The sequence below is a fragment of the Pteropus alecto genome, unplaced genomic scaffold (genome assembly GCF_000325575.1).
Source record: "Pteropus alecto unplaced genomic scaffold, ASM32557v1 scaffold45, whole genome shotgun sequence".
Taxonomy (NCBI): Eukaryota; Metazoa; Chordata; class Mammalia; order Chiroptera; family Pteropodidae; genus Pteropus; species Pteropus alecto.
Window position 1 is genome coordinate 22,520,201 of NW_006442491.1, and position 13,630 is coordinate 22,533,830.

Below are 13,630 nucleotides of genomic sequence, written 5' to 3' on the forward strand. Positions count from 1 at the left end.
CTGGGTGGTGATTACAAATGTAAATATTCATCAAGCTGTATACCTCTTGCCCTTAACTGTACATTCCTCAATGAAAAAAGAAAAAAAAGCAGATAAGCCATTCTGAGAAAGGACCTAGAGATGAGCCAATGAATACTATTTGGTGCTTACTTTGGAAGCTGCCCAGTCAATCCAGCCTTTAGCACAAGGATCAACATTAATGAGCACAAGGCCTTCCACAAGTTCTGGATGATTGAGCTGAAATCAGAGACAAAGACAACAGTATGAAAGTTCCACTCTCAATGTTCTTCTAAAAATATTGGAGCATGGTTTAATTAATTCTTATTATGCCTTAATGCCTCAGATTTAAAAGTAAGACTTCAGAGAGGTGCTAGGGAGAATATACAGAAAAATAGCTCTTTAAATCTGACTTAGCATCTGGAAAACTAGTTTCTTAATTGCTTGTCTAATGATCTTTCCTTGCTAGGATCTCTTGGGGAGACATGTTTTTTATCTCCACAGAAGAGGAAAGCGCCTGAGCATATCTCTGCAGGGAAAGTGCCTTTGGAACCACTTGACATAAGGGGCTGCTGAGGCTTAAACTGGCTATTTCATACTCATATACCTTTGTTCCCAACAGGGGCTTCTTAAGGTTTTTTTGAAGCCACATGATTAGGTGACACCACACTCAGAAGACTGTCCTATCAATCAGGAGGCATTTGAAAAAAAGTTCCTTAAATAAAAATCAATTGGAACATTTCTATATAAACTCAAAACTCTCTAGCTTATTTCCTCTACTCTGATTACACTGATTATGCTCACTACAGAAAATTTGATAAACTAAGAAATTATAAAAGGCAGAAAATAAAATTTCATATTATCTTACCACACAATATCAATCCTTGTTAATATTTTAGTAAATTTCATTCTACTCCTTTCCTATGCCTACGACAAACTTTAGGTGAAACTGTATTCTAACTTCATTAACATTTTAGTATGTGTCAATCTCATCATTACAAGCTCTTCTTACAAAATTTTAATGGCTGTATAAAATTCCATTGCAAGTATTCTCTAAGAATTACTTTTTATTGATGATGTACAGCCCTCATTTGTGATTTTTCAGGTACCGTAAGTATAAAGCAAGGCTTTATTCAAACCTGTATCTGGAACTGACAGAATTTATTTAAAAACTGACATAGACCTACAATAGTACCTGGTCACTTAACACAGCAGTAAGAGCTGTGATCTAGGCAGTAGCTCAAAGGCGTTGAGACTAATCTTCCATGTATACTTACTGCAAATTTGCTGAGGATGTAAGCTCCAGCCCCAACTCCAATCCCAATGATGCTTTTCACACTGTGAATGAAACACATGAACATTGATAGGGTGAACTCATTTGGAGGTAGCATGACGTAATGGAAAGAACACAATGGGGTTCAAATCCTGGCTCTGATCCTTATCAAATATAGAATTTGGTCAAGTTTCTTTAATTTTCTGAGCCTTGATTCCCTACCTATAAAACAAAGATATAACCGCCTACTTCTAAGTTGATTTTAAGGTTAAATGAAGTATCACTAAAACCTGCAAATCATTCTTGAGATCTCACTCTATCACCTCCATGTCTAACACAACAGCAAGTCCTATATAGCCTACCATCAAAATATTTCCATCTGCCTCCATTTACTTCACTCTATTCCCACGACAGTATTTAGTACTAAAATATCACTACCTCTTGCCTGACTATTATAATAGTTTAACTGGTCTCCTTGCTTTTTCTCTTCTACTCCTCTCCAACCCATTCTCTCCATAGCAAGAGTAATCCTTTTTAAAAAATTGTAAGCAGTTTTATTGATGTTCAATTTACACATTTGGAATGGTCATTTAAAAAGATTAAATTGGGTATCATGCACCTGCTTAAAAGCCTTCATTATTTTTTTTTTTCTTTTGAATAAAATCCCAAATTCTTACCTGATCTGTGAGACCTATATAATCTGGTTCTTGCCTATTTCTTGAATTTCACCCCACGCCTTTCTGCCACTTGTTCATTTGGTCCGGGATTTTTGGACATATTACTCCTTCTGTCTGGACTTCTCTTGCTCTGGCTCTCTGTCTAGGTGCTCCTTTTATCCTCCAAGTGTCAGACTAGAAGCCACCTTCTTAGAGAGGCATTCCCTGACTAGTCTTACCTATGTAGCTCCTGCCCTAATTCTTTATCATACCCCCACTGATTTCTTCTATAGTACTTTAGTTGTGATTTGCTTACTTGTTCATTATTTCCCTAAGACATAAGCTCCATGAAGGCAGTGACTATTCTGTTTTCTCACCATCACATTCCTTAGAAAGTCTATAAACACTGTGTGAAACAACTGCAGAATGAACCTACCATAAGTGAGTAAGAACAGGTGGCAGCATTTCAGCCAGCTCATCCATTGTGGGGTACTGGTACCTGAAATCCAGAAGAATACCTCCTGAATTAGAACGCACTCACATTTCCCAACTACAAGAACAGCTAGAAAAGTACAGAGTTCTTAGATAAAAGCATTCCCTTTACCAAAGGCTCAAAGAGGTGATGTGCAGTCTGGAAATGATTTTGGCATGTTGTGCAACTATCTACAACTATCATGCTAAGAAGAAAGTAAAAGAACCTACATGTTTCTATGAACAGTCTCTCAGACTAAAGGATGTCATTTGAAAAGAACAGAGAATCTGACAGGTTCTCTCTCAGATTCCAAATCCCTGATAATCATGTCAATTGGGTTTCAGGTTCAGTAAACTTCCAACAGTAAGAATCAACTCAGGAAGTAGTTCTTGGTCGGCTGCTTATATTTAGGCAGCTAAGTGCAAAAGTAAACAAAGCTTAGCATATTGGGCTTTATGGGGCTTAAGCATAATCACAAATTCTGAGCTCCTCATTATGAATATTTGTTTTACTTAGGCATAGGATAACATGGTTACTTTATGGCCTTTGAATTTATGAACTATTAATCCTAAAAGGTCAAGCAAGCCCAGAAAAGTAGGGAGTACCCATAGAGATTACAGAATTACAGATAGAAAGGGTCTTAAGACAACCTCCTATATATGATGTAGGATCTGCTCTACATCTGACAGGGAAGTCAGCCTGCCTCTGCTTGAAACACTCTTAGAGATGAAGTGCTCTTGAGCCATTCGTGCACAGACAGAAAAAGGGAATGGGATCTAAGTCTTGTTGGATAAACTACTCACTGGCCAATTTGTGTTTGAGAGACACAATAGCTTGGACATAGTCAATACATGGATTCTGGAGCCTGATTGCCTGAGCTAAAATCCCAACTCCGCTGCTTATTTGTTATGGAACCTTGGCCAACTTACTAAGTATCTCTGGGCTTCAGTTCCTCACTTGTAAAATGAGAATAGTAAACCTACCCCACCCATAGGGTTGTGAAGGTTAAATGACTTAATACATGTAAAGTATTTTAAAAAGTGTTAGGAATATTGTTTAAGTACTATATAAGTGTTAGCCATTATTTGTCTGTAATGTTCTATTTAACAGCAGTCATTGGTAAAGGTAGTTCTGGAGATGAGTAAAGGCAGAGAGGGGAAGAATTAGCATTGCAGAGTTTGTGCTTTCACTCCTCCCCTTCAAGGTCTTCTCAATAATTATACTGCGCAGGGAAGAGTTGGGGAGACTGGCTCTGCCACGCAAATCAGGTTTAGGATGAAGCCAAGAGCTCTAAGTCCAGTAAAAATGCACCTCTACCTGACAAGGCAGCTCAGAGGGATGAGTCTGGGCCTAGGTATTGGGAGTTTCAGGGAGGAACACAAAAATGACGATTGTACATAACAGTCCTCTCAGAGCAAGGAGAGGAAATACAAGAATGGTTGGTTCTACCTACAACTGTAGATTACATAACATCAGCTGAGAAGGGAAGCACACACTACTTCTCCCACTGGACTCAGTCATTTGCTCTTCTGAGTGCATATCTTCCTGGCCTTACCCTGTTGGGAAAGAGGGTGCACCTTCCTGTTGGCCTGGGGCATCCACATGACAGACAGCAAAGTGCTGGGTGATCTCTTGCATGTCCTCAAAGTTAAAGAATGCATTGAAACAGGACTTATCTGCAAGAGGAAAAATATGAATAAGTTACAGTCTCTCCATTTCTCCCCAATTTTCCTCCACTCTATCAATTCTGTATCATCTTCTTTTACTACCTTTTAATCATTGTCCCACTAAACTGAGGTGTCTGAACAATCTGTCTGATTCAAGCTGCCCTAAAGGCTGAATACCAGACGTCTCGATGACCTGAAAACAACTAATTCTTAATTCCACACAATATCTATAAAGTGGAAACCAACCCAGGTGTTGCACAAAATACTGTCATTTTCCATGTACTTTATTCCCCTATCTGACATAGAGATACTGACAATATCCCAAGAACCTGGCTAGAGTGAGTACCTTGGGCTGCTTACATTCACCATGTGGAAGACTGTCTCTTGGAAAAATTGCTGGGGTGCAAGAAAGGGCTGCTGCTTCAATTGTTACGCTATTACTATAACTGCTTAAATTACTTCTTAAGCTATACAAGCTCTAGCACTAGACTGTAGCTTTAAATGCAGATCACCTCTGAAAGTGAGAGAAGCATGCAAAAAAGTACACATATACAGACTCCATGTGCCTGTGGCAAGGGCCAGAATCTTACACTACCATCTAGAAAAGTCCACTTAAAGTCACTTATGACAAACTGTAGCAAGAGTACTTTTACCAATTCACTGAAGAGTTCACAAAGTTAATTTCAAACCCTGGATTTTCTAATCCGGAATATGAAAAACCAAAGTAGCATAGACTTTTTAAAAAATGATTTCAGTTCTACTTTCTTAACCAGTTCATTATATAACCTTCAGTCCTTTTGCAGACATGACACACAGGTGAGATTTAATTCTAGTATCCCCCAAATGCATTCTCCTGCACACTTCACAGGAACTTTAATCCTGCCATTAACATATGTAGCAAAGAAGATGGAATATTAAGGAAGAAAGGAGAAAATTACGTTCTATTAGAATACTAGGATCTCTTACATGTGCTTTTTTTTAATATACAAAGATTGAGTATTCTAATAAAAAGATATAAAATCAAATACATACGATTGAGGCCAATGTCATGATATGTGAGAATAACTGGTCTGTTTCCCTTCGGAAGGCCTCTTATAGTGACGTGGACCATACCATGAGTTGTTTCTACATCATGTTCCTGTAATAAGAGAATGTAAGGTCTCAGCAAAGGCAGAATGGACTTCTCAGATTGAAGTTTCGCAATACCTGATTCACTGCTATTTCCCACCAGCTGGGGCAGGACACATCATTAAACTATAAGCATACCAGAGAGATGTTATATTATGCAGAATATTCCTACTTTCTAATTCCTTCTAGACAAATAAATGAGGGGGAGAAAATATCTTCTTATCCACAAAACTCACTTTCATAAGTGGGGGAAATCAGGGATCTGTTGAGAATATATTTGCAACTGGCTACTGAAAGGAGATCAATAAGTTGAGTAAGGAGCAAGTAAGACCTGGGGAAAGAAAAGCAAAGGAAGCAGAAGATATAAAGTTGCTGGGTAAAAAGCTAGAGGCTTCAGAGCCTTTAAACACATGTTATGCAACTGATAAGTTCAGCAGACACCTATGGGTGTGTGTGCCTAAAATCTCTCCCCTCTCCTGGGAGCTGCTCTTCTGTGTTGCCTATACATTACAGCAGTGGCTCTATGGCTGCCATGTTTATAAACTGTAACCTAATGGCCACAGCTTACTGGAGTCAGGTGGGCATCTGGTCCATGCTGGATCAGCTTCCTTCCCTGAGGATTAGTAATTGGGACAAAGAGATTCCATCCTGGGCAGCTTATATTACAGTAGGCATTTCCACTGCTCTGATTCCTGGTTCTAGCTTTATTTCTGAGACATCCCTGGATTGCCACTGGTTTAAGCTAACTTGGGTAGGTCTGTTCCCTGCACCCCAAAGTATCCTAACCAAAGCAATGAATAAAGTTTAAGATGACTACAGTCAGAGCAGAGCTCAGGAAATGAACAAAGCTGAAACAAGATGCAATCAGAGCTGCTAAAACCAGCACTAAGAGTGATTGGGTGGAAAAGAAAAAGACTGTAGACAAGTTAACTGAGATTTATTCTAATTTCCTTCAAAGTCTGTATTTCTCAAAAATAAAAAATTATGTGCAGCCTAGTGAACTTCTGATGACAAAATCATCCACACCTATTTCAGAAAGTCTTACAGTAGATAAGATTAGCTTTATCAATAAAAATCCCAACAAAGGCAAAGGGCTTTCAACTTAATTTCCTATCTAATAATGAACCTCATCAGAGGCCTTGTTTCTTCTCTGATGTGGGACGCAGAACAATCTTAGGCTAAGCCTTTGACCAGCAGTATATCTCAAATCACAGGCTAGAGCAGATATCTCTATCAAACCACAAGTGACTCAAAATTTCTGCTATCTCTATTACGGATACATCCTATTCAAAGGCTTGAAAATGGGAAGTAAGAAATGGAGAGAATCAGTTATGGTGAACTGGATATGAAATAAAGTACAGGATTTGGATGGGAGGAATATAAAGACAAATTCCTGTTACTGTATGAGCATATGTCTTGTAGTAATGTCAGACTTATTGAGGAAACCCTCAACCACCACCCAGGCTCATTCATTAAAAAACTATTTATTGAACTACTACTACCAGAACCTGGACTGAGCTCTGGGAATAAAACAGTGAATGAGAGAGATATGATCCCTGCTCTCATAGAAAATTATGTTCTAACAGGGAGGCAGACAATAAATATACAAGTCAACCAACCCATATAACAGTTTGATAAATGCTAAGTAATAAATGCTATGAAAGAAATAAAGAGGATGCTGTGATAGAAAACTGAGAAGGAAGACACTTAACTCTATTAGCAGTCAGGACAGTACAAATTAAAACAATGAAATGGGACTTTATACGCACCAGAATGGCAAAAATTTTTAAGTCTGTTAACACCAAGTGTTGAACAAGATGTAGAAAAAGAAGAAATTTCATACACTGTTGGTAGGCATGTAAAGTAGAACAACTACTCTGGAGAACAATTTAGTAATTTCTAGTAAAGTGAAGAGACATCTACCCTACTGTAGTTTTAATTTTATGCATAATCTAAAGAAATTCTCAAACATGGTCACACACACAAAAAGATATGCACAGAGATGTATACTGCAGCCTTATTTATAAGGTCAAGATAATTGAATTATGACATAGTCATATAATGAAATACAAATAAAAATGAATTAACTAGAGCTAGAAGTATTAATACGTAAAATCTTGAAAACACAATGCTAAGTAGAAATGCAGGATATGTATATAATATGTAGATATGTGTATACTTACATAATTTTTTAAAAAGCAACACTATATAGATATGTTTATCTATATTTATATATAGATATGTATGTTTACACATATTTAAAGCATAAAAATTTGGAGGAGAAGGAATGTAAACTAACTTTAGGACTTGTTTCCTCCTGGGAAGTGACAGATTCAGGAAGGGAACACAAAGAAACTTTGTTCTTTCTCATGTTTTACTTCTTGAGATAAAGGATAAAGAGGAAGAGAGAGAAACGAGCCCCGGCCAGATGAATGACACTACAGGAGAACCCAAATTGGAGAAGATGTGCAACAATTTGTCATCTTGACAATCTAGTTGCTGGAGAATTCCTTCTGTCATAGCCAAACCTTCAGTAGAGTCTTGCTTAATGTTCCAGCTAGGCCTTAGATGTGCTACTGAGACCTGAGGGAAAAACCGGTTTACTTTGGCCCTAAGGTTAGCAGAACCTCCTAAGGCCAGGTAATTGATGGGGATATTGTATATGGGAGTTGGGGATACTGAGTTGTAAGGAGGTTCAGGAGGATGATGAAAAGAGAGATGTAACAGATGGAGATGGGGTAAAAGAGAACATGTTAAAAATAGATGAGGGAATAGGGCAAAGTAACTACTTTGTCATTCATTTCATTGAATTTCATAGGGCATGAAATTCGGAGTTAAAATTGGCTTACAAAATTTCAGCTTTTCAGGGAGATCTCAGCTCCTACCTTCCATAATATACTCTCAAATTGTGTAATGACCAAAGTATCAAAGGGCCCTGGGCTCTGTTCAATCCTATTGCCCTATTTGGAGCAACCCTTGGTTGTCAGTGTCTTATACAGTTTCTTTTCATTTCAAAGTATGTGAATGTAAATGTTCTTAGCAGAATAAAGAATATGGAAAGAAAGGAGACACTCACCTCCATATGGATTTCTAAATATATCCTTTGTAACCCTGTATGTGAAGAGCTTGAACAAGTCTCCATCTAGAAATGTGTATGCAGAGACCCTGGCTACAGAGCTGATTCAATGATTAGGCCACTGGGAGAGGGTAAAGCTGCTGCCACCTTTCTGTTTTAGTCAACTATCATCTGTTTCACACGCTGTTTCTTCCAATTACCTCACCCTGCATCCTAGCATTCTAGAGGGTGTGACTACACAATGAGTGTCTGTGCTCAAAGGGCACAGCCCAAGGTAGTGTTAATAGGCTCTCATCATAGATTTTTTTCCAATACTTTCTGATTAATTACCATCTTCAAAGCTACGTACTTGAACATGATGATCCCTTTATTCTCCAAGCCTATAAAACAACTTGAAATCATACTGGTTCCTGACATACTTTTCCATCCTGGACTGCCTTCCTCTGAATCAAAGATGTAGTTTAAGAGCTTTTTAAAGAACTTAAGAGTTTAGGATATTACCATTATTTGATAATAATCAACTTTTACCTTTTTCTTCAGCTAAATGTACTGTCACCAGAATTACATAATCTGACTTTTCATATCTCTGAATTCAGTCAAATTTTGATCACTTCATGTCTGTTAGTACTTCTTTTTCTCCCTGGCCAGTCTGAAATAATTGAGGCAAACTTGTATGAAAACATACTCTTGAAAATGTCTACATTTTTATTAGTATGAAATTTTATTCTGTTTCTAGTATAAGCAGACTACTGTATGAGCCTTGGGTATAGCTTTTATTATTATATATTTTGTTATATTATCTATTATATTTTTGATTTAATATCCCCGTGATTATCTTACCTCTATGTAGTGGTATAAAGTTCATTTGTAAACCTCATTTAACCACCTAGTAAAAGATCAGCTTCCACAATTATTTAGCCTTCTGCCTATCAGTAAGAACACATTTTCCTTTTTAAAATTCTGTAATACATTTTCTGACTCTAGCCTCAGTTCTCTCCCCTCTTATCTCTTACATGTTTCAGCTCCGTTCAATCAACACTTTCAATCGACCCTTACTTTTACTTTTCAACCACCCATAACTCTCAAGCCTTCTCACAAATCATGCTCTTCATCCGAAAGCTTCTTTTGCAATATGTCAACAAAAAATCTATCTTTTTCTTCTTCAAAGCTAACTCCAATATCTTCTTCACATAGCCTTAGATAACAATGGGGAGAAAAAGAATGAATGACTATTTAACCTACACACAACAACAGCTCAGAACACCTTCAGAACATGGACTCTTAGGAAAGTCCAGGTAGGAAGGGGTCCAGGTCTGGTCAATTCAAATACTTCACTCTCTGGCCACAGCAAATGGTCCAGGGACATATATATGACCCATATACACACGTACTAAGCCAACAAGAATCCTCCCCTGACCTTTTCCCTAGAATTACAGGTAAAGATCTTCTCTCCGCAGTAAAGCTGCTAAGCTGGAATGATGTGAGTTTAAGCAGTTGGCAACCATCAAACCCATGATGGGACAGAGGTTGTCAGAGAAATAAACCCTCTAATGACAGGGAAAAAGGGAACTGAGATTGGGGGTAGTGATTAAAATACAAAAAAAAATAAAACAACAAAACCCAACAAACTAAGCTTTTTCTATAAGATTCTTTTCTTCTCCCCCAAAATGAGAATAAAGTCACCTACATTAACCTCCCCTACATCCCTCAAAAATCAACAACAAAGGGGTGGAAGGTATCACAAGGGAGGAACTGTAGACAAAAGTCAGAAAGGAAAGGCAAAAAACAAGAGTGAGGGCAGGCCAGCAATAATTCCAGTTTTCCTGGTGGGGTATACAAAGAGAAGCAGTGGCTGAAAGGTAGACGGGGACCACACTCACGTCCTTCAAGGTCAGGCGAGGTACATAGAACAGATCAAGATCACAAACACAATTGCAGCAAGTGGTCAATTCCAGCTCTCTTCAAACACCTCTTTTCTATGGAAGGAACTTTCAAGATTTTTATTTACTTAATTCTTATTTTGTAACAATGCTCATTCACCAAGTGATTGGCAAGAATTTAAAGCTGTTTAAAACCCTTTAGAAGAGGCCAGTCACATATGTACATTTGAATTATGGTACTGAAAACTAGTCTTCACAGTTGGGTTCCATAAATCAGTCCTCTAAAGAGATACTCCGATTAGCTAGCCAGCATGAAATTACTCAGCCTTTGGCCATGCCTGGGTTATCCTAGGAAGAAGAACTCCTTTCTTGTGAGTTCTCTCCATTACCAGCCTCTTCTATGGGAATGATATATCCTGGCAGACAGCAGCTTTTCACTCTCCATTAATATTTATTGAGTACCCCTCTGGTGGAAGTGAAAGGCAATTTGACAATATATGTCAAGAGCCTTAAATATGCTCATTCCAAGAATCTATCTAAGAAAAAAACCCAAAGTATATATAAAATTTATGCCCCAAAATGTTCAGTGAATTGAACATATTCTAGCAATCTGATTTCCAAAAATAATGAAATAGTTAAGTCATGATACAGCCGTGATGAAATAATGGGCAGCCATTAGAAATTTTTATGAGTTTTAAAATTATAGGGAAATGAGATCATGTTCTAATGTTAAGTCAGAAAGGGGGATACAAATTGTATATCCACCAATGTGACCAATCAAATCAATTTAAAAATTAATTATTTTAATAAAAATTATATAGACACAGACACATATCTCAGCACTAAACATTAACATGGTTATCGTTGGGTCATAGGATTATGAGTTTTTCTCTAGCTATATTTTTTAATTCTAATTCTCTGTGCTTTTCAAATATTCAAATATGAGCATGCACTCTTTCAATAACCAGAATATAAAGTAAAAACTAGAAATAAATATAGAAGAATAAGGGCAGCTCTAGGTAGGATTATAGGTATTCTTTATTTTTTTATTTTCTGAATTTCTAAATTTGTTTGATTATACACAAGATAAGTGTTATTTTTTAAAGTAATATATCATATACACAGAGAAACTATATCATCTAATTCCAAACTTTTAAACAGTCTCACAAGGAGAGAATTTAATCAGCACTTAAGTTAGATAAATGGACAATAAGCCTAATGATTCATTGTTGTAACTGGTAACAGGCTCTTTTCTCCTCATCAATTCTAATCATATCACCTCTAATCACCCCCTTCCTTTGTTACTCTTATTCCAAATAACTGCTGTTTACCTCAGAGGAGCTATACAGCAATGAAGTCACTTAGGACAATCAAAGAACCAAGAGAAATGGTACACTTTTAATTACATTTTCAATTCTGGGAGTGGGGAGCATGTAGTTGATTGATTAGTAAGGAAAACACAGGGGGAAAGGTCAGTTCAGACTGAAGTTGTGAGCTTGGTCGATGATGCTAAGATAACTTCCTCAGATATCATCAAAGATTCTTCTAAGATTTTCTGAGGCAAGACAAGAGATCAGAAGTAGCCCACAGTTACATTAATGGACAATATCAATGCCAAGGCTCAATGCTTTTCCATTTAATGACTTTAGATTTATTCTGCTTTGTCTCCTAAGAATGCCCAATGGTTTCTGAGAAGCCTTCAGGCAAACCGGGCCATTCTAGACTTCTCACATCACAGTTCCTAACTCCTAGCTCTTTAATCAGCCTGTTGCTGGACTCCTGACCCAGCTGCCCCGTCTCTACAATGTCACATACGCCTTTAACAAAGAGACATGTGAGAATGGCCACAGAAGAGCATTCATGAGTGCTGGAAGGAGGAAAAAAGAAGAGCCTAGTTTTTTCCTTTTAAAACGCAAAGAACCTGTCTATTCAAAATCAGTGGCAGACATGTGACACTGACAAACACTTGCCATCATTCTATTTGTATCAGAACTGAACTAAAAGTTATATTTCATGAGGCCAGATATGTTACTAAAGCTTCACCTAAAATATCTAGCATTTTCGCCAGATTATTTTTAAGTGTTAATCTAAAGAACAAAATCAACAACAACAACAACAAAAGCGGAAATAAACGCCATAGATATAGTGAATATTTTGAGGGATATTAGATGGCGGGGGTTAGGGAGGGTTGAGGGCAATAAAAAAAAGCAGAGAGATTAAGAGGTACAAATGGATAGATGCAGAATAGACATGGTGATGTAGAGTGTAGCATGGGGAAGATGGTTAATAATGTTGTAATAAATATGTAAGGGGGAAGAGGGGTACTAGATTTAGTGGGGTGATCACTTTGCAAGTTATGTGGATCTCTGATCACTATGCTATACAACTGAAACTGGTATATTATTGTATGCCAACTGTAATTGAAAAAAATTCATTGAATTGTACCATGCAAATACAAGCAACTGATTATTATATTTCAATAAAGATGGAAAAAATTAGAAAAAAGTGATAATTATATTTCTAAAATTCAATTTAACTTATAACTAAGTACATTTATGCGTAGAAAGAATCCTAAAGGGCATATATCAAAATATTAATACTGGTGAAATAGCAGGTGGTTTTATTTGTTTTGTTTTTTTCTTATCTATTTTGTAATTTTTCAGTCTCCAATTTTCCCTTTTTGGGAAGGAGTGCTCATTTGATGAAAACAAATTCTTCCATACAGTATAAATATACTATTTTTGAAATTCTTCACCTTGAATTTTACTGTCACCCTTTCTCACATGATCTCCTTCTAGGTAAATTATATCAAATATTAACAGCAATCAAGTTTAATGGGTAACCTAGGATCCAAACCATAACTGAAGTTAGATCAAATTAAAAACTAAACCTAAATTTGACTGCCACCATTTATAATATGATTAAATAACTAAAATAATGAGTAAAAGACTATAGTAAATGATTCCCTAACAGTGCTAGGCTGATTATGTTGTATATATAAAGTACTAAATAGTCACACAAATTGGTGTTTGGCCCTGGGATTCAGAAATCTGCAACAGTGCTATGAGCCTGCCCCTTCCAAAGCAAGTCTCATTTGTCCTGCCAAGGAACCTCAGCTTTAAGTATAGCTCAACTCCTTACAACATCTCAGCTCCAGACATTTCTAGGTGGGAAAGAACAGGCAACAAATTCAGGAAGAATGGTGTTTTTTAACTCCAACTTCACCCAATGGTAAGTTAAGAAACCTGATTCTCAATTTCATCTGTAAAACAGAAATAATAAAAACCACCTTGTGATATTGCTCCAAGGACACTAAGAAATCTAATTATAAATCATTCTCATTTGGTCATTCCCAAATCTTAATGATCATCTAAATCACCTGGGAGATCTGAAAATATGGCTTTCAAGGACCTTCCCCTGGGCATTCTGATTCAAGAGGTCATGGTATACATAGGCCTCAGTATTTTATGAGTTGTTTAAT

The 13,630-nt window shown here is 37.0% G+C and overlaps 1 protein-coding gene across 5 annotated transcripts in view; it reads right to left on the reverse strand.

Annotated features, from left to right (window-relative positions):
- NDRG3 (NDRG family member 3) overlaps positions 1 to 13,630 on the reverse strand; it is a 57,610-nt gene that overhangs the window by 21,041 nt on the left and 22,939 nt on the right. For all 5 annotated transcript variants that reach the window (XM_015597147.2, XM_015597146.2, XM_025039758.1 and 2 more), the window contains 5 exons: positions 5,098 to 5,203; positions 3,954 to 4,074; positions 2,363 to 2,425; positions 1,275 to 1,335; positions 151 to 237 (listed from right to left, as the gene is read on the reverse strand). In XM_015597147.2, the coding sequence (XP_015452633.1) occupies positions 151 to 237; positions 1,275 to 1,335; positions 2,363 to 2,425; positions 3,954 to 4,074; positions 5,098 to 5,203 (438 nt within the window). The remainder of the gene's footprint in view (positions 1 to 150; positions 238 to 1,274; positions 1,336 to 2,362; positions 2,426 to 3,953; positions 4,075 to 5,097; positions 5,204 to 13,630) is intronic.